This window comes from Hordeum vulgare, chromosome 1H (genome assembly GCF_904849725.1).
Source record: "Hordeum vulgare subsp. vulgare chromosome 1H, MorexV3_pseudomolecules_assembly, whole genome shotgun sequence".
Lineage (NCBI taxonomy): Eukaryota > Viridiplantae > Streptophyta > Magnoliopsida > Poales > Poaceae > Hordeum > Hordeum vulgare.
Genome location: NC_058518.1, coordinates 441,615,654 through 441,637,644, shown reverse-complemented (window position 1 = coordinate 441,637,644; position 21,991 = coordinate 441,615,654). Strand labels below are relative to the sequence as shown.

Sequence of the window (21,991 nt, the reverse complement as noted above, 5' to 3'; positions counted from 1 at the left end):
ATGTTCACAAGACAGAGCACCCCAGCCGACCACGTTACCCACAAAACCCAGCTTCACCCAACTTACATTGTTCCTAAACAGTTTGCGTTGTCATAGTTGTGTATTTGCTACGTCCAGGTAGGTGTATTTGCTCTCTAGTCGGTGCTTTCTACTACTTGGTCCATGAGTTTCGGGTCGGCCAAATACTTATTGTTCCATAACATCGTGATGTATGGCTCAAAAGAGTGAAGATGGGGTATGTACAATGATGGTCGTCTGGCCTATTCGGAGAGAAAGGAATGCTCGTCTGTTTAGCAGCTCTAATTGCCCCCAATCATTCAGGTCGTAAAATCAGTCAAAGGAGGATTTATGCTTCTGATTGGAGAAGATTTAGATGCGTTCCCTTGATCGTTGCTGTGGCCCCTCTTGGTCTTCGGCTCTGCATTAGTCTAGCTTCCTTTGCTTATGTGTCCCACTTTGTCTTCGAGTATGTGTTTTGGTCATCTCACGACTCTGGATTTGTGGGTAACGTGGTCGGCTGGGGTGCTCTGTCTTGTGGACATATTGTAAGGGTTTCATGAAAAGTGTCCTTGTGTTCCCGAGCTCAAAACTGAAGTCAACAAGGACTGCAATCTGCACCTGCCCGTCTTCAAAGCAAGACTCTTTTTTACTTCCAAAAAAGAAGAAGAAGAAGAAGAAGAAGAAAGCAAGCCTCTTTCTTCCGGGGATTCAATTCAACGACGCAACATAGAAAATTGCAGAGACCGGTGCATCAGCCTTCGAAGCACGCCTGTTCCTCTCGGGGATTCAGTGATGCAGCCGAGGAAATAGGAGACACCATGGAGACCAGACCATGGCTCCTCCGGCTTATCGCCATTCTCACCACCACCACTGCCCTTCTCTTGCACCCATCCACTTCCAGCTCCGTCAGCACCGCCCACGACCTCCCGGCCCTCCTATCGTTCAAATCCCTCATCACCAAGGATCCCTTGGGCGCACTCTCCTCATGGACCACCAACGGCAGCACCCATGGCTTCTGCAGCTGGACCGGCGTGGAGTGCAGCAGTGCTCACCCGGGCCATGTCAAGGCGCTGCGCCTACAAGGCCTCGGCCTCTCCGGGACCATCTCACCATTTCTTGGGAACCTCTCGCGTCTCCGTGCACTCGATTTGTCCGGCAACAAGCTTCAAGGTCAGATCCCTTCTAGCATTGGTAACTGCTTCGCGCTCCGCACGCTCAACCTGAGCGTCAACTCCCTGTCCGGCGCCATCCCTCCCGCCATGGGAAACCTGTCAAAGCTTCTTGTTCTGAGTGTTAGCAAGAACGATATCTCGGGCACCATTCCTACTTCGTTTGCAGGTCTCGCAACAGTCGCAGTGTTCAGTGTAGCAAGGAACCATGTGCATGGGCAAGTACCACCGTGGCTCGGCAATTTGACAGCGCTGGAAGATCTGAACATGGCTGACAATATTATGAGCGGACATGTTCCACCAGCTTTGTCTAAGCTCATCAACCTCCGATCCCTGACTGTAGCAATCAATAACCTGCAAGGTTTGATCCCTCCAGTGTTATTTAATATGTCCTCACTTGAATGCCTCAATTTCGGGTCAAACCAACTGTCAGGCTCTCTACCACAAGATATTGGCTCTATGCTTCCTAACCTGAAAAAGTTCAGTGTATTCTACAACAGATTCGAAGGCCAGATTCCTGCCTCCTTGTCAAACATATCTTCTCTTGAACATCTGTCTCTCCATGGGAATAGATTTCGTGGCCGGATCCCGTCAAATATTGGCCAAAGTGGACGTTTGACTGTATTCGAAGTAGGAAATAATGAGCTGCAGGCTACAGAGTCAAGAGATTGGGATTTCCTGACCTCCTTGGCTAACTGCAGCAGCCTACTTCTAGTAAATCTTCAACTGAATAACCTTTCAGGGATTTTGCCAAATAGCATCGGTAATCTCTCGCAAAAACTTGAAGGTCTTCGAGTCGGAGGAAACCAAATTGCTGGGCTTATACCTACAGGAATAGGAAGATATCTCAAGCTCGCGATACTTGAGTTTGCAGATAACCGCTTCACAGGAACCATACCTTCAGATATTGGAAAGCTATCCAACCTCAAAGAACTATCCCTATTTCAGAATAGATACTATGGGGAGATTCCTTCGTCAATAGGCAACCTATCACAACTAAATCTGCTAGCTCTTTCAACCAACAATTTGGAGGGTAGCATTCCAGCTACTTTTGGCAACCTTACTGAGTTAATCTCCCTGGACCTTGCCAGTAACCTCTTGAGTGGGAAAATCCCAGAAGAAGTTATGAGAATCTCCTCCCTGGCTCTGTTTCTCAATCTCTCAAACAATTTATTAGATGGACCTATTTCTCCACATATTGGGCAGCTAGCCAATCTTGCAATAATTGATTTCTCATCGAACAAGTTATCAGGTCCAATCCCAAATGCCCTTGGTAGTTGCATAGCATTGCAATTCCTACACTTACAAGGGAATCTCTTGCAGGGACAAATTCCAAAAGAACTCATGGCATTAAGAGGCCTAGAAGAGCTGGACCTCTCTAATAATAACTTATCAGGACCTGTCCCTGAATTTCTTGAGAGCTTCCAGCTTCTGAAGAATCTAAACCTTTCATTCAACCACCTATCAGGTCCGGTGCCAGATAAAGGGATCTTCTCAAATGCAAGTGTGATATCTCTCACAAGTAATGGCATGCTGTGTGGTGGTCCTGTATTCTTTCATTTCCCTACATGCCCATACCCGTCCCCTGATAAGCTTGCAAGTCATAAACTGCTTCAGATCTTGGTGTTTACTGCGGTGGGAGCATTCATCCTTCTCGGTGTCTGCATTGCTGCACGCTGTTACGTTAACAAGTCAAGAGGTGATGCCCACCAAGATCAGGAAAACATCCCTGAGATGTTTCAGAGGATCTCATACACTGAGTTGCATTCGGCTACAGATTCATTCTCTGAAGAAAATTTGGTTGGCCGTGGAAGCTTCGGCAGTGTATATAAAGGGACTTCTGGTTCTGGTGCAAATTTGATTACTGCAGCAGTGAAGGTACTTGATGTCCAACGACAAGGAGCCACAAGGAGCTTCATCTCTGAGTGCAATGCTCTCAAAATGATCCGACATCGCAAACTAGTCAAGGTTATCACAGTGTGTGATAGCTTGGACCACAGTGGCAACCAATTCAAGGCACTTGTGCTAGAGTTCATTCCCAATGGAAGCTTGGATAAATGGTTACACCCGAGCACAGAAGACGAGTTCGGGACACCAAACCTGATGCAGAGGCTAAACATTGCTCTCGATGTGGCGGAGGCACTGGAATATCTCCATGACCATATTGATCCTCCAATTGTTCACTGTGATGTTAAACCAAGTAATATTCTTCTTGATGATGACATGGTTGCACATCTTGGTGACTTCGGACTAGCAAAGATAATTAGGGCAGAAAAAAGCAAGCAATCACTCGCCGATCAAAGTTGTTCGGTTGGAATCAAAGGCACAATTGGGTACGTTGCACCAGGTATGCTGTTTTTTTCTTGTTCCACCACACTTTCAGTAATGGCTGAAAGATATTTATGCAGTCATTTATTAACAAGTAGATAAAAGAAATGGTAACCTGCATCATGTACCAAACATGAATTACAAAACAGACTAGTGGGTTACACTTGTTCGCTAGTTCAGGTACGCATCAACACAATTAGTGGATTGATTACCTCACGTTTGTTCCTTTCCGGCAGCCGCTTGGCTCCACCGTACATTGTTATTGTCGACCTAACAATCAGTAACAATGTCTAAAAAAATCATTAAATTCCCCACAAAAATGGTTCATGATTCTTTTTAGTAATTATAAGAAGCTTTAAGCCTTCAATTCTTATTGTTCCATAATTTAAAAAAATGATTTCTTGTGTATCTTCCATGCCATCCTCTTGGGGTCACCATATCAAATGAGAATCTGAAAAGTATATGTGTCCATTTACAATAATTTGTTGCGGCAAGAGTACATTCATCTACTCTATGTAAAAAAACTAACGAATGTGTGTGGAATGGATTATATCAATACTATATACTTCCTTCGTCCCAAGTTAAGTGACGCAGAGGGAGAGCTAAGCTAGTACAAATTTGTATACAGATAACGTCAGTTAAATCGGGAGACAGGGAGTAGTTTATAAGGATGCTAACATGAACCCTTCCTTTCCTTCCTTTAACAGAGTATGGCACCGGGACTGAAATATCTGTGGAAGGCGACGTGTACAGCTATGGTGTGCTATTGTTGGAGATGCTTACTGGGAGAAGGCCAACTGACCCATTTTTCAGTGATACAACAAATCTACCAAAGTACGTTGAGATGGCCTGTCCTGGTAATCTGTTGGAAACAATGGACGTCAATATAAGATGCAACCAAGAGCCTCAAGCGGTTTTAGAATTGTTCGCTGCTCCAGTTTCAAGACTTGGTCTAGCGTGCTGCAGGGGCTCTGCAAGACAGCGCATAAAGATGGGCGATGTGGTGAAAGAACTGGGTGCCATAAAACAGATAATCATGGCCAGCCAGAATTATGCGTCTTGGTCCACAAAGTTGTACTAGATGAGCGACAAGTAATATGGATCTATAGGAGTATTAGTTTCTCATGTATTTTACCATAGCTGACAGGCACTCCCTGTATCATACACGACTGTGCCTGTTGATAGACTTAAAAATTATTACGCAAGATCTTCTGTTGGTTCACGCGAATCAATTATGATCAGAGAAAGATCGAAACTGGTATTGTATTGTACTAGCAAAACTACTTTATATTTGTAAGCATTTAGTTGCATGGGAGGCCATATTGTTACATGCCAAATACTCAGTCCGATCCTAAATATAAGTCTTTCTAGAGGTTCTATCAGGGAACTACATATGTATGTATATAGACATAATTTAAAGTGTAGGTTCATTCATTTTGCTTCGTATATAGTCTCATAATAAAATCTTTAAAAATATTTATATTTAGGAACGGAGGAAGTATAAAGGAATCACTAGTAGAAAACGGAGATATAGTCCCGGTTGTTAAGGGCCTATAGTCCCAGTTCACCAACCGGGACTATTAACTTAGGACTAAAGCCCCAGCCTCCCCCCCTCCCGGTTTGCCACGAACCGGGACTAAATCCCTTCCACGTGGGCGCTGGGGCTCGAGGACCTTTAGTCCGGTTGGTGTTACCAACCTGGACTAAAAATATGTTTTTCAATTTAAAATAAATAAATAAATACATTTTTAATATATATTTTTTACGATTTTCAAATCTTTGAATTATTTGACAATTTAATCTCTAATCATCCCTACTCACTCCTCACTTTCAGGTTCTATCTCCACTAGTTTTCAAGTCTACACTTGTTGTTTTTTTGACAACACTAAACTTTCAATCCTATTAACCCTTAGGTCTTGATGTCACATGATTTAATTTTTGAATTCTAAAAAATATTAAAATAAACAAAAATATTTAATAAACAACAATAATTAATTTAAAAGTTTAAAAAAACTTCAATTTTTTTTTAAAAAAACTCAAATAATTCTTTAAAAACATAAAAAAACAAAAACTCCAAAATAACTAAAAAGTTCAAAATAAAATAAGTAATCATAATAATATTAAATTTCAATGAAAATCAAATAATTAATAATATTATTTTATTCATTTTTTTGCAATTTATTCATTTAATATGACATAGTTAATATCTTTAAATCTATAAATCGAAATTTGACAAATAATATATCCATTATTATCATACAAATGTGAGGAATCCAAATACGACACCCTTTTTAAAAATAAAATTAGAAAACAACTAACATATCAATAAAGTAATATTAACTAATTACAAAAACAAAATTATTGTCAAACAACAGAAACTAAATTTAATTATATTAAATTGGCTTAGAATGGTGTATATTGAATGCAGAAAAAGTCTGCAGTTGAAATAAGTTTGAAAAAATGAAATGCCTTTGTAACAGATGAGTTTTCGTCCGAAACCTTCATACTTCGATGGAGAAGGTCCAGTTTGTACACGAAGTGCATCCAGTTTTTACTGTAACCCTCTTAACTTTTTCACATGCTATGTGATCGAAATAATGATACCATGCAAAGTTTCAACATTTTCAGAGTTCATTTGTATTGCTTTTTAATTTCAAGTTCATTTAGCTAAAAAAATCATTAAATGCATGAAAAGTAGCAAATGAAGTTAGAAAGGTTGAAATTTAAAGATGTGGCTTAGAATGGTGCATATTGAATGCACAAAAAGTCTAGAGTTGAAATAAGATTAAAAAATGAAATGACTTTGTAAAAGATAAGTATTCGTCCAGAACCCTGATATTTCAAAAGAGATAGTTCAGTTTGTATACGAAGTGCGTCCTGTTTTTCTGTAACCCTTCCAACTTTATAATGTAAAATGAATTGGGTAGAATAATTTCCCCATAATATAAGTGTATACACAGAGAGGGACCGGGTAGAACGGTCCAGTAATTTCCCCAAATCCTTTCCTCCATGGTTCTCCCAATTCCTAACACTATTCTCTTAAATCTTGCATGATATTCAGGAAACTCACACCCCGACCACAGCGTACGAGCACAGCTAACCATCACAACTACTAGGGAGGTGTTTGGTTCGTGATTTTCTCACGCAACCTGATTACATCATTAACACATACTGTTAGAATCTATTTGTTTTGGTTGCTACGTAAAATGATAACAACACTATCAAAACCTTGCCAATATAAACATGATCACACTCAAAATCCTTGAAATTCTGTGTGACGGAACCCAGGTGGAAAATTGTATCGAATCACGCGGTGAAAAAGAAACGAGGAAAGGGGGTAGAAAATCAGAACAAGGGAAATAGAGGACGCCGGTGAGGTCCCACCTTCGCCCTGGTCGCCGACAGCCTTCATCTTGCCCGCATCCTCCGCCGAACACCACCAAAACACTACACCACTACTGAAAACTTCTTAGTGGCGGCAGCAGAGACCTTTCGGCCGAACAGGAGCTCGAGCTCCATGAAGAAGCTTGCCACACACATTGTCGTCGTTGCCGCCAAGGCAATGGGAGGGTGAGCACAACACGCGAAGCGCTGTAAGGGATGCCTTCATCTACCTAGGCGATGTAGGCCGGTGGGATTGAAATGTGGAGGAAGGAGATGGGTGGAGCTAGCTCACTAAGCACGTTATTGCTTTACATTACATCAACAAACCAAACAAACTTGAATTTTACTCATACCGTTCATAGTAACAATGTAATACCATAACGTTGACAATTACGTTACCAATCTCCAACAAAACAGCTCTTAGGTGGTAGTGACCAATTGCAGGAGAACTATTTAAGAACATCGTAGCCGCACAATTTTTTGAGCATTTATACCGTTTGGTATTGCGTTCTAATTTTCAAATTATTTTGAAAACATTTCGGAAAATGTGTTTTTAATATAAACAAAAAATTGATGAATTACAGATTTAAAAAAACCATTAAAAAAAGATTTCAAAATGTTCATGGATTTTGAAATTTTTCATCCAAGTTTTAGAAAAGTTAATCAAATTTGAGAAAGTGTTCACCGATTTTGAAAATAAGCTCATAAAATCTGCAAAAGAAATCATTTTCAAAATAGTTTAGAAATTCGGAGAAAGTTCATCGATTTTGAAAAACAGTTTGTCAATTTGGAAAAGTCTCATCGAATCTGATTTTTTTAATCCAATTTGAATTTTTTTTGTCAAAGTTGAAAAAAAATTCATAGATTAAAAAAAAGTTCATCATTTTTGATAAAAGTTTATTGTTTACGAAAAATGTTCATTCATTTTAAAAAATCATTCAAATGAGAAGAGAAAATAAAATCCAAATAAGCCATTCAGGATAAAAAAGGTAAAAGATAAAAAAATAAAAGGAAGAGAAAAAGGGAAAAGACATAAGAAGAAAAGAGTGAAGAGAATGTATTTTGAGCACATGAGGTGAGGCCTAAGGTATGGTTAGTGCAGTGTGCGAACGATCTGGAGGTCGCTGGTTTGAATACCTCTGGGCGCACGTGCATCCTTTTGTTTTATAAACAAAGAAAAAGGGAAGATGGGCTGAGCCCAATTAGATGCGCATTCCAGGGTCCGCTTGCGAAAACAATAGGAGCAAACACCTGAGGCGTCAAATATGAAAAACCCTATTTACCGCGCGTTGTGGCAAATTGCCGCGGCTTCGCACAAAGTGAACACGATCGAAGATAATCTGGGCCGGCCAGTTGCGGGGATGCCGGTTTTGGGAACCTTCTAGACTTTCTCCGCCGATTTTTCTTGTTTTGGAAACTTTATAGAAGATTCCCTGAATCAATTTCTACTTTTTTGTTTTCCTTTTTCTTTTTTCCTTTTCTGTTTTATGTTTCAAAAATGTTTCTTTTACGTAAGTTCGAAATATGTTCATGTTTCAAAAAGTGGACATAAGTTGAATATATGTTCCCACTTCTAAAATTATTTACAAATTTTGGAAAATATTCATTTTTTAATAAATTGCTCACAATTTTCAAAACAAATTCTTGTTTTCACAATTTTATAAAAAATGTTACTGTTTTATAAAATGACTCTTTTTTAAAATTCGTTCACAAATTGAAAACGCGTTCCAAGTTTGTTCCCCAATTCTAAAAAATATTCATGATTTGAAAATGTTTGGGAATTTTAAAAATTGTTCTTCTTTTTCTAAAAAAGTTTGCTTTTTCAAAAAGTGTACGTAAGTTCAAAAATTGTCCTTTATTCAAAAAGTGTACATAACATAAAAAAATGTTCCCGCTTCATATTGTTTTACAAATTTCAAAAAATGTACTTTTTTCCAATTACGTAAAATATTTCCCTTTAATAAAAAATATTGAGGAATTTTTTTTTACAAATTTCATAAAATATTCAGGAACATTTTTTTTACAAATTTCAAAAAATATTCAAAAAAAATTCTTTTTTGCAGAAAGTGTTCTTTTTTCCAATTTGTTTTCACACTTTAATAAGAAAAAAATCATCATTTATGTAAAATGTTTCCCTTTTTTAAAAGTTTGTTCACAAACTAAAAAGTTATTCAATTTTTTTCACCAATTCTAAAACTGTTCAAGATTTTAAAATATTTAATAATTTAAAAAAAAGTTCTTCGTTTTTGAAAATATGTTTACCTTTTCAGAAAATGTATGTAATTTGAAAATGTGTTCATGTTTGAAAAAGTGTACATAAGTTCAAAAAATGTTCCCACTTCAAAAATTGTTTACAAATTTCAATAAATGTACTTAAAAAAAGTTCTATGCTTTAAAATGCTCCTGTTTTCAATTTTGGTGTTTTGAAAAATTATTCTGAAATTCTAAATTATTTCCATTTATATTTTTTTAAATACAAAAACTGATTAAGTTTCAAATTTTTTCAAAAAAATCAAAACAGAGACCTTTAGGAAAAATGGACAGAGAAACAAAAAGTAAAATAAAGAATAATACCAAAATAGTAAAAATAAAATAAGTAAATAAATAGCGAAAAAGAAACAAGCTGGTTATCTGGGCCAGACCAGTCGCTTTGTTAGCGGTGGCTGCCCAGTGCGAAGCTACACCTATTGGACGCATAATGCGTCCAATAGGAGGTCCGCGCGGGAAACTTCTATTCGACGTGTTAGGAAAGGTCGCCGGCAACAACGTTTGCTCCATCGCTTATACTACTCATTGAATTTTGAGGTTTTAACAAATAGCAAAAAATAAAAAATCGTGAACGCAAAAATATTCATGGATTTATGATTTTTTTTCATGTATTTGAAAAATATCATTCATTTTAAAAAATTCATCAAAGTTGAAATATTTTCTGCGAATTTGAAAAATACCCTTGTGGGCATGGGCCTGGGGGTGCCATGCTGATCCTGGAGCACCATCTCCATTCACACTGTTTCAAAAGAAATCCATTCACACTGATTCTCTTCTAAAAAGATCACATTGATTCTTAAAAAGGAAAACTAATTCTCAAATCTCCATTTGCACTAGCCTCAACATTGCGACGTATATTGAAGGCAACATTTATTGGATGTCCCAAAGATTTTGTAACACTGTACAAATACAAACGTTTACATACATACACCGAACACTATAAAAGCACGTACAAACATCCCATCCTATGAAAAGCTCTGAGATATTGAACTGACACATCATTTTGAGATTAATGAAATTATCACGTGCGTCTTCCTAGTCGCTGTGAACATCTTCTCCTATTGAACGCACATTGTCGAAAGGGCTGAAATAAATTACTCCCTCCATCCATATATATAGGGCCTAATGCATTTTTCGAGACTATGTTTGATTATTGATAAAATTAATATTATATGAGATGTATAATATAAAAATTATATCACTGGAAGCTCCTTTCATGTACGAATTTGACGGTATGCTTTGTGTAACTTGCATGTCATATATTATTTGCTCTAACATGTGGTTAAAGTTAGCCTCGAAAAACGTATTAGGCCCTATATATATATGGATAAAGGGAGTAAGAAAAAATGCAACCATCACTACCAAGTTGAGGACTTGGACCGGTGTTGGTTCCACCACAAGGAACCTAAGAGAACTTCCAACGCGTCAACCCAAACTGTTTGCACGTGATCGTTTGCATCCAAACAAACACAAATCACGATCCAATGCACCGACCCAAACGGACGGCCGTCCGATTTTTGTCCGTGATTGACCCATTTCTCGCCAAAATTTGGGCCAGGTTTGCGTCTGCGCACACATAGAGCGGACATGCGCTACACCCGCCCTTGTCCCCCCTGGCCCGCCAGTTTATGGCACATTGGCCACCCCCTCTATGTACCATCGATAGCCACTGCACCCAACCGCCCTCCCTTGCTGTCGTCGGCCAGTCCCGGTCTTCAGCCCGTCGCCCGCACCCCAATGTCCTTGCCGGTGTTGGTGGACGGTTTTCTTTGTCATTCTTGTCGGCGTTGGTGGACAGTTTTCTTTCTCATTCTTGCCGGCGTTGGTAGACGGTTTTCTCCACTGCCGAAGAACCCATACATCGACGCCACCACCTCACCTTCGTCGACGCAGCAATGCTCCACGCGCCGCCATCTCATTCGCTGGTCGCCTCCACGACCGCCTCACACCCAAAGTCCTACTGCCTCGTCTGGTGAGGCGCTGTTAGGGCATATTTTATGCCTAAGTAATTTTGGTGATTGATGACAGTACCGCAAAGGACTAATCGTGTGTGTTAAGATTTCAGATAACACATGTCAACGACACAAGACGACTCGCCCCCTTCCATGGAACAGAAGCATGGTGTACTCTACGATTCTCTTTCTTTGAGTCATAGGAACGCCGTACTATTAAGAGGGGACCCGTAGTGGAAAGGTTTGGGTGGAATCAATTTTGCACGCACACACTTTATCTCCTTTCCCTTTCCCTGCAACTTTGGAGTGGCTCCCGCCTCTGGTTTATCTCCTCTAAGCAAAAAGGTCTCTCAGCAGTAGTACCGCTGTGCCTAGCGGTAGTACCGCTAGTGCTGGCGGTAGTACCGCCCCTTGTCAGCGGTAGTACCGCTCCAGGAACTTAGTACCGCCTTCCTAGCGGTTGTACTTCGTCAGATTTTTTGCGAAGACTTTCTTGGCAGTGGTTGTCCCGGTAGTGCATCTCCACTACCATGGGCCCGTCGGTAGTACCGCTGGAGTGCCAGCGGTAGTACCGCTGCAGCGAGCGGTAGTACCGCTAGGCTCGGGCCGTGAGTGGGAAAACGGTTGGATTCCCCCCCACTATATAAGGGGTTCTTCTTGCTCTAGAACCCTACCTTTGACCCTCCCAAGCTCCATTGTTGCTCCCTAAGCTCAAAAGTGCCCGATCTCTCTCCCTAGCCAATCAAACTTGTTGATTCTTTAGGGATTGATTGAGAAGGCCTAGATCTACACTTCCACAAAGAGAAAAATTGATTCCCTCACCAATCCCTTGCAGATCTTGTTACTCTTGGGTGTTTGAGCACCCTAGACGGTTGTGGTAACCTCGGAGACACATTACATTGTGGTGAAGCTTCGTGGTCTTGTTGGGAGCCTCCAAGCTTTGTGTGGAGTTTGCTCCAACCTTGTTTGTAAAGGTTCGGTCACCGCCTTCAAGGGCACCTATAGTGGAATCACGGTACCTCGCATCGTGTGAGGGCGTGAGGAGAATACGGTGGCCCTAGTGGCTTATTGGGGAGCATTGTGCCTCCACACCGCTCCAACGGAGACGTACTTCCTGTCAAAGGGAAGGACCTTCGTAACACATCCTCGTCTTCATTGGTTCCACTTGTGGTTATCTCTAACCTTTACATCGTGTATGCTTATGTTGTTGTGTATCTCTTACTTGTCTTAGTTATCTTTGTTGTTAGCATCATATAGGTTCACCTCTTTGTTGTCATTTTAGTGAACCCTTATGTTGCTTACCCTAACTTGCTAAGATTAATTAAAAAGTGGTCGTTGCCTATTCACCCCCCTCTAGTCAACCATATCGATCCTTTCAATTGGTATCCGAGCCACGTCTCTTTATTAAGGGTTTCACCACCCGAAGAGTATGGAAGATGATGAGGGAGTTCCCCGTGTGCAAACCGAGGCCATGGAGTTGACTTCGATCACAAGGGAGGACTTGAATACGACTATGGCCGCACTCAAGACGTCCATGACGAACGAGGTCAAGACCATGCTTAAAGAGTTAATTGCGGGAATTAAAAGTTCTCCCGAACCGGCGTTGGTGGTTAAACCCACCAACACGGATTCGGAGGCCAATTCCTTTAGGGAAACAGCTAAAGGTATGCAACCTTCCCCTCCTCTCGAAAATGATGGGAATGGGACTTATGCATCTGTTCCACCACCCTTAGTCTATGGAGGACCGGTTCCCACACCGCGTCTTAACCCTGTTGGTCCTCCTCCTAAGCTTGTAAAAGGTGACTTTGCTAACTGGGTATTTTCTATTAAGTCTCATTTGAATCACAGCTCAACAAATTTGTGGAGAATCATCGAGCAAGGCTATTATCCCCATGACCCAAGCAACCTCACTCCAAGAGAAGAAGCGGACAATCAATATAATCACTCTGCATTGTTTATTCTCCAGTCCGCAGTGCCACCTGAAGATCTTCCTCACTTGCGTCCCTTCACTTTGGCCAAGGACTGTTGGGAGCACATTATGGTGTTGTACAAGGGAAGCTCAAGCATTCAACGGTCCAACTATGAAGTGGTACTTGATAAGGCCGATGAGTTTGTGATGAAGGAAGACGAGGACCCTCGAGATCTCTATCGAAGGGTGACTGCTATTGCTGTGGCACTCAAGGACCATGGGAGCAAGGATGTGGATGATGCATGGGTCAAGCGCAAGTTTCTCAAGGTCATCATGCCTTTCAATAAAGCCATGTCATCTGTCATTCGCCAACGACCAGATTTCCAATCCTTGTCTTCCAGTGAGGTGTTGGATGAATTCATTGCAATGTCAATCATGAACGAGACAGCTGACAATTCACTTGCTCGTGTTCGCTCAAAGACAGCTTCACCCAACCTTGCATTAAAGGCAAAAGCGGCTTTTGAAGAAGAAGAAGAGGATGAGGAAGAGGAGAGCTGCCCTGAAGACACGAAGTATGCTTATCATGAGCACATGGCTCTTGCATCAAGGCAATTCTGGGGCAACAAGAGGAACTCAAGACCCACCTTCACCAAGAACAACTCAAGTGGGTTCAAACCCAAGCAACGAGTGAGGACATGCTATAACTGTGGTAATGTGAGTCACTTTGTGGCCGAATGTCCCTATGAGAAAAGGGAAGACAACGGGGGAAAGCTCATTCACAAAGACAAAACCAAGTCATTCCCAATCAAGAACAACTTTGTGAAGAAACCCCACCCAAAGGGTATGGTGGCTCTTGAAGAGTACCTTTCCGACAATGATGATGATGATGATATGGTGGCAACTGCAACTGTTGCTATTGCCACCCCCTCTCCCAAGAAGGTGTCTCTCTTCAACGCCCCCAACGAGAACCACATCGCCAAGTGCCTCATGGCAAAAGGTATCGATCAGGTAACCCCCATCATTAAGACCAACATCGTTACTGCTCCTTCATTGTTGAATTGTGTTGATGATAGTGATGTTGGGGAACTTAATGAGCATGATCTTGACAAATTTCTGTGCACTATTAAGGGAGAATCCAAGAAGCACTTTGTTGCTCTCTTGGAACAACTGGGTGAGGCTAATTACCTCATCGAGTCTCATGAGGAGACCATCTCCGAGCTTCAGGGACATAGTCGTGACTATGCCGATGAGATTGCTGAATTATCTATTGCACTAGAAAAGGAGTGCACTCTACGTTTGGCTCTTGAGGAGTCATACAATGATGACTGCGCTGAAGTGCAAAAGAAACTAGATCATGACACTGTTCTTACTCGTATGCTTAAGTCTGAAAAGTATGCTCTTGGGGTTGGCCTTGACAGACTCAAAGTGGAGTTTCACACACTTGACAAGGCTCACAAGGTCTTGAAAGGTGTTCATTTCTCTCTGAAAGAGTCTCATGATCAACTCCAAGCAAAGCTTACCAAGGAAATCTCTACTTGTCCTCCCTTTGTGTTAATTGATAATGCTTGTACAACTAACCCTTGTTGTGAGCATGTACATCTTGTGGAGGAAAATGCCAAGTTAAAGGAGAGACTTGAGAAGGGCCTTGTGTCATGCATACAAGGCGAGAAGAGCCTGAACGACCTCTTGAGCAATCAAAAGGCTGTTGTAGGAAAGGAGGGACTTGGACTTACCTCCAAGTCAAAAGGAAAAAGGAAGAACAGGAACAAACGATCCCCTACCCTCATGGACATCTTTGTCAAAGAGGGCGAAGGGACTCAGGAGGTGAACAGGAACAAGGTGGACGATGGTAACGTCAAGAAGGGCAGAACCATTCCTGCTAACACGGCCGGCAAACTCAACCCTTCCTATGTTTTATGTCGTGCTGGTGATGGGCATGTTTATGCCAAATTTGTTGGTTCTTACTATGGGTCCATTGAATGGGCTATTTGGGTTCCTAAGACCCTTGTCTCTAACATTAAAGGACCCATTCAAAAATGGGTACCTAAAATCAAGCCTTGATCTATTGCAGGAGTTTGCTTCCGGTGGCGTGTCATGGTTGCTCGATAGTGGAGCAACAAATCATATGACTGGAAGCAAGGACTTAGTGGTGGATGTGCATCCTTCTCCATCTATGCCCACCCATGTACAATTCTTCGATGCATCCTCGTCAAAGGTATTGGGATTTGGTAAGGTGGTCATCTCTCAAGAGTTATCTATTGAGAAGGTCATGCTTGTTGAGTCTCTTGCCTACAGTTTACTTTCGGTTCGTCAACTTGCAATTATGGGTTTTTCCACTTTCTTTAATCTTGATACTGTGGTCCTCTTGTGGAGCAAGACTCTTAAAGTAGCCTATGTTGGATATGTCGAAAATGGTCTTTATGTGGTGAACTTTTCAAAGCAACCCACTAAGACTGCGATTTGTCTAATTGCTAAAGTTGATGTGGGCTAGCTTTGGCATCGCCGACTAGCTCATGTCAATATGAGATCTTTGCAAAGTCTTCTTAAAGGGGACCATATTCGTGGACTAACAAATTTGAGTTTTGCTAGAGATCGTGCTTGCAGTGCCTGCATTGAAGGAAAGATTCATGAAACTGCTCATCGTCCAACGACTCTCATTTACACTAAGAGGCCATTGGAGCTCCTCCATATGGATCTTTTCGGTCCTCCATCATTTGATAGTCTTGGAGGCAGAAAGTACTGCTTGGTAATTGTTCATGACTACTCAAGATACACCTGGGTATATTTCTTCAAGAGGAAGAGTGAGACTCAACAAACTGTCATCAACTTTGCTAATGAAGCTCAACGTCAACATGATGCAAAGATTTTGATGATTAGAAGTGACAACGGCACTGAGTTCAAGAACTACGCCTTGGATGAGTTTCTAGGTGATGAGGGTATAAAACATCAATATTCAGCACCATATACCCCTCAACAAAATGGCGTGGCGGAAAGGAAGAACCGGACTTTGATGGATGCTGCAAGAACAATGATGGCGGAATTCAAATCTCCATAAAACTTTTGGGCTGAGGCCATCAACACAGCATGTCACGCGTCCAATCGGCTCTATATCCGCAAAGGCTTGAACAAGACCCCATATGAGATTCTCACCGGAAACAAACCCAATCTCAAGTACTTCCGGGTATTCAGTTGTAAGTGTTTCATTCTCAAGAAAGGTGCACGTTTAGCTAAATTTGATTCTAGAGCACAAGAGGACATCTTTGTTGGTTATGGTACAAACTCTCATGCTTACCGTGTCCTTAACAAGTCCACCGGACTCATTGAGGAGACGTGTAACGTGGAGTTTGATGAAAATAATGGCTCCCAAGTGGAGCAAAGTGGTCTTTGTGATGTAGGTGATGAAATTCCTCCCCAAGCCATAAGAAGAATGGGGATTGGTCAAATACTCCTCATTGAGGAACCCCTTGTGGCCGAAGGAGAAGGACAATGCTCTACTCAAGTGGAGCCATCACCTTCACAAGCCCCACACGCTTCCGATGCACAAAGAGAAGACCCTCCACAAGTTGAACAAGCTCAAGGTCAAGATCAATTGCTCAACAATGGTGATGTGTCCCATGATGTACAAGCACTTACCCAAGGTTCCGAACCTGCTCAAGATCAAGATCAAGTGCAACTACAAGATCCATAACAAATAGAAGCACAAGATCAAGATCAAGAGCAACCACAAGTACAAGGACAAACAAGTGAACCTGCTCAAGTCGAAAATCAAGTTGATCAGGATACTGTCTCGCAACTCCCGTCTGTAGCACCAAAAGCCGGTGCCAAGGGAGGTTCAAGACGCAAGGGCAAGCAAAGTAAACAAGTCGATGCTCCCCAGTTATCCAATGAAGAACTCTTGGAGCGTCGAGCAGCCAAGATTGCGAACAAGCTGAGAGTCAAGTCACATCTTATGAAGAATGTACTTGGCAGTTTAAAAAGGGGAGTATCCACCCGTCAACAGATTTGGAATTATTGTGAGCATCACGCGTTTGTTTCGTATTGTGAACCTCAACAGGTACAGGAAGCGCTCGATGATGAGGATTGGCTTATGGCCATGCATGAAGAACTCAACAACTTCGAGTGTAATCAAGTCTGGGATTTAGTGCCAAGACCAAAGGAGGAACATAATGTCATCGGGAACAAATGGATTTTCAAAAACAAGCAAGATGCCAATGGGATTGTGATTCGAAACAAGGCAAGATTGGTGGCTCAAGGCTACTCCCAAGTCGAGGGTATCGACTACGGTGAAACCTTTGCCCCTGTTGCTCGTCTAGAATCTATTCGCATGCTGCTCGCATTTGCTTCTCATCATAATTTCAAATTACAGCAAATGGATGTGAAAAGTGCTTTTCTTAATGGTCCTTTAAATGAGTTGGTCTATGTCAAACAACCCCCGGGATTCGAACATCCCAAGCTCCCCAATCACGTGTACAAACTTAATAAGGCACTCTATGGCCTTAAACAAGCCCCACGTGCGTGGTATGAGTATCTTACTGAGTTGTTACAAGATCGTGGGTTTGAAATTGGGAAGATAGATCCCACTCTTTTTACTAAGAGGGTTAAAGGGGATTTGTTCATATGCCAACTATATGTTGATGATATCAATTTTGGTTCTCCTAACATTTCTTTCAATGAAGAATTTGCTGCACTAATGACCGAGAAATTTGAGATGTCCATGATGGGAGAGTTGAAGTTCTTCCTCGGATTCGAGATTAAACAAGGCTTAGAAGGGACCTTCATCAAACAAGCCAAGTACACTCAAGACATGCTCAAAAGGTTCAAGCTCGAAGATGTCAAGCCGGTCAAGTTCCCCATGCCAACAAGATTAAAGCTTGACAGTGATCCCAATGGTAAAGCAGTGGATCAAAAGGTATATCGCTCCATGATTGGATCCCTCCTTTACCTTTGTGCATCTAGACCAGATATTATGTTGAGTTTAGGGATCTGTGCATGGCTTCAATCCGCACCAAAAGAAAGTCATTATATGGCTGTTAAGCGAATCTTTCGATATTTGGCTCATACCCCAAACTTTGGTCTATGGTATCCCAAAGGAGCAAACTTCAACCTAGTGGGCTATTCTGACTCAGATTGGGCATGAGATTGTGTGGAGAGGAAGTCAACTTCTGGAGGATGCCAATTCCTTGGTCGCTCACTGGCAAGTTGGTCTTCAAAGAAGCAGAATTGTGTCTCACTATCATCCACCGAAGCTGAGTATGTGGCAGCTGCAAGTTGTTGTGCACAGTTGCTATGGATGAGGCAAACTTTAAATGATTACGGTGTCACTTGTGACAAAGTGCCTCTTCTGTGTGACAATCAAAGTGCTATCAAGATTTCCCTCAACCTGGTTCAACATAGCAAGACTAAGCATATTGATATTCGCCATCACTTCATTCGTGAACATATCAAGCTTGGTGATATTGAGGTTCACTTCATCCACACTGAAGAGCAACTCGCAGATATTTTCACTAAGCCCTTAGATGAAGCAAGGTTCCGGGATTTAAGGCATGAGCTAAATATCATTGATTCAAGTAATGTGGATTGAAACTAGGCACTTTGCATGTCACTATGCATTAGGTCTTGTTCTAGATGTAGGCATGGACATAGGGGGAGTGGTGTTCTCTCAATGAACTTTCCCTTCCCCCATTATGCATAAATTGATCAAGTCTTTCACTTTAGCCATTACTAAATGGCACTTGTGCTTCAAAGGCGAGCATTGGTCATGAACCCAAGGATAATTCTTCGTGGTGTCATACCTTTGCCTCAAACATAGGTGGCCTTGGCCACCGCCCCCACCTTTCTCTCATATGGAAGAAAGGATACAAAATGACGAGTCAGTATATCTTGCTGGTGCTATATTTTGATTACACTGACTAGTCGTTGCCCATGTCTTTTTCATGAAATCCTATGTCTCGCTGTGCCATTTTGGGCGGTACTACTGCCAGGGGTAGCGGTACTACCGCCAGGACCCCAGCGGTACTACTGCCAGGGGTAGCGGTACTACCGCCAGGACCCCAGTGGTACTACCACTAGGGATAGTGGTACTACCGCCAGGATCCCAGTCTACCACGACTTGACTAGGGCTTTTAGGGCTGTCTCAAGGGGGGGCGGTACTACCGCCAGGACCCCAGCGGTACTACCGCTAGGACCTCGGCGGTACTACCGCTGGCCCGTACCCCTTGGGCTATATAAAGGAGGGAGAGCCCGTTTTTTCTGCCCTCTTTCTTCTTCCTCGTGGCTCTTTCTTCCTCTACCCGAACTCCCCCCATTTGGATCTGTAACTGCGGAGCCCCTTCTCTCCCTTGAGTTGGAGGGTTTGCTCCACTCCTCCTTCCTCCATCAAGTGCCATGGACACCGGTAAAGCTCATCCCTTTATTCTCTTGATTGGTGCTTTCTTGTTCTAGGGTTAGGAGCTTGGTGATTTGGATCCATGGCTATGGTTTGTGCTTTGTTCTTGGATGGAACGAAGGAGATATTCTAGGGGAGTGTAGGTCCTATGATTCATTGCTTTTATCTTGACATGCCCTAGGTTTTTCATGTTTTAGATCAAGTACTTTTTCTCTTATTTTGGATTAGATCTAAAACTTGAATCCTCTTGCCTAGGCATGTCTTTATCTAGATGTGCTTGAGATCCTCATGTGATTAGGGCTATGGTGGTTCTTGTAGTGATTCTATGCAGTAGTCATGGCCCTCGTAAATCCAATCTAGCCATTCTTATGAGTCTTTCTCTATTCAGATATGAAAGTCAACCCTCTAGCGGTACTACCACCAGCCTGGCAGTACTACCGCTAGGACCCCAGCGGTACTACCGCCAGGGGTAGCGGTACTACCGCCAGGAGGATATTTTTTATTTTCTTTTCGCTTTGTTTGGCAATGTGAGTTTATTCTTATGCTTCTTTTTGCTCATTGCCTTGACTCCTCCTGTCGCTCTTTTTCGGTGTGTGTCTTGTGTGTCACAGGTGGTGCTCGCCGCTCGAATCCCCCACGGGACACCCAACCGAAGCAGTATCTGTTGGGGAACGTCGCATGAGAAACAAAAATTTTCCTACGCGCACGAAGACCTATCATGGTGATGTCCATCTACGAGAGGGGATGTGTGATCTACGTACCCTTGTAGACCGTACAGCAGAAGCGTTAGTGAACGCGGTTGATGTAGTGGAACGTCCTCACGTCCCTCGATCCGCCCCGCGAACAATCCCGCGATCAGTCCCACGATCTAGTACCGAACGGACGGCACCTCCGCGTTCAGCACACGTACAACTCGACGATGATCTCGGCCTTCTTGATCCAGCAAGAGAGACGGAGAGGTAGAAGAGTTCTCCGGCAGCGTGACGGCGCTCTGGAGGTTGGTGATGATCTTGTCTCGGGAGGGCTCCGCCCGAGCTCCGCAGAAACGCGATCTAGAGGAAAAACCGTGGAGGTATGTGGTCGGGCTGCCGTGGAAAAGTCGTCTCAAATCAGCCCTAAAACCTCCGTATATATAGGTGGGAGGGAGGGGACCTTGCCTTGGGGCTCAAGGAGCCCCAAGGGGGTCGGCCGAGTCCAAGGGGGAAGGCTCCCCCCCAAACCGAGTTGGACTTGGTTTGGTGGGTGGGAGTCCTTCCTTCCCTTCCCACCTCCTCCTTTTTTTTTTCTTTTCTCTTTGATTTTCTTTCCTAGGCGCATAGGGCCCTTTTGGGCTGTCCCATCAGCCCACTAAGGGCTGGTGTGCCACCCTCAAGGCCTATGGGCTTCCCCGGGGTGGGTTGCCCCCCGGTGAACTCCCGGAACCCATTCGTCATTCCCGGTACATTCCCGGTAACTCCGAAAACCTTCCGGTAATCAAATGAGGTCATCCTATATATCAATCTTAGTTTCCGGACCATTCCAGAAACCCTCGTGACGTCCGTGATCTCATCCGGGACTCCAAACAACATTCGGTAACCAACCATATAACTCAAATACGCATAAAACAACGTCGAACCTTAAGTGTGCAGACCCTGCGGGTTCGAGAACTATGTAGACATGACCCGAGAGACTCCTCGGTCAATATCCAATAGCGGGACCTGGATGCCCATATTGGATCCTACATATTCTACGAAGATCTTATCGTTTGAACCTCAGTGCCAAGGATTCATATAATCCCGTATGTCATTCCCTTTGTCCTTCGGTATGTTACTTGCCCGAGATTCGATCGTCAGTATCCGCATACCTATTTCAATATCGTTTACCGGCAAGTCTCTTTACTCATTCCGTAATACAAGATCCCGCAACTTACACTAAGTCACATTGCTTGCAAGGCTTGTGTGTGATGTTGTATTACCGAGTGGGCCCCGAGATACCTCTCCGTCACACGGAGTGACAAATCCCAGTCTTGATCCATACTAACTCAACTAACACCTTCGGAGATACGTGGAGAGCATCTTTATAGTCACCCAGTTACGTTGCGACGTTTGATACACACAAAGCATTCCTCCGGTGTCAGTGAGTTATATGATCTCATGGTCATAGGAATAAATACTTGACATGCAGAAAACAGTAGCAACAAAATGACACGATCAACATGCTACGTTTATTAGTTTGGGTCTAGTCCATCACATGATTCTCCTAATGATGTGATTCCGTTATCAAGTGACAACACTTGCCTATGGCCAGGAAACCTTGACCATCTTTGATCAACGAGCTAGTCAACTAGAGGCTTACTAGGGACAGTGTTTTGTCTATGTATCCACACAAGTATTGTGTTTCCAATCAATACAATTATAGCATGGATAATAAACGATTATCATGAACAAAGAAATATAATAATAACTAATTTATTATTGCCTCTAGGGCATATTTCCAACAGTCTCCCACTTGCACTAGAGTCAATAATCTAGTTCACATCACCATGTGATTCCAACGAATCCAACACCCATATAGTTATGGGGTCTGATCACGTCTTGCTCGTGAGAGAGGTTTTAGT

General features: G+C 42.6%; 1 protein-coding gene across 1 annotated transcript; it reads left to right on the top strand.

The window, feature by feature from the left end:
- Positions 1–708: 708 nt before the first annotated feature.
- LOC123443519 (probable LRR receptor-like serine/threonine-protein kinase At3g47570) lies at positions 709–4,794 on the top strand. The gene is made up of 2 exons (XM_045119912.1): positions 709–3,516; positions 4,205–4,794. Exons 1-2 carry the CDS (start codon positions 819–821, stop codon positions 4,576–4,578), a joined length of 3,072 nt encoding a protein of 1,023 aa, XP_044975847.1. The 5' UTR covers positions 709–818; the 3' UTR covers positions 4,579–4,794.
- Positions 4,795–21,991: the final 17,197 nt, after the last annotated feature.

Excerpts from the sequence above, each read along its gene's own strand:
- LOC123443519 (XM_045119912.1), top strand. The coding sequence starts at position 819 with ATGGAGACCAGACCATGGCTCCTCCGGCTTATCGCCATTCTCACCACC. Across the intron at positions 3,517-4,204 it reads AATTGGGTACGTTGCACCAG|AGTATGGCACCGGGACTGAA; the intron begins GTATGCTGTTTT and ends TTCCTTTAACAG.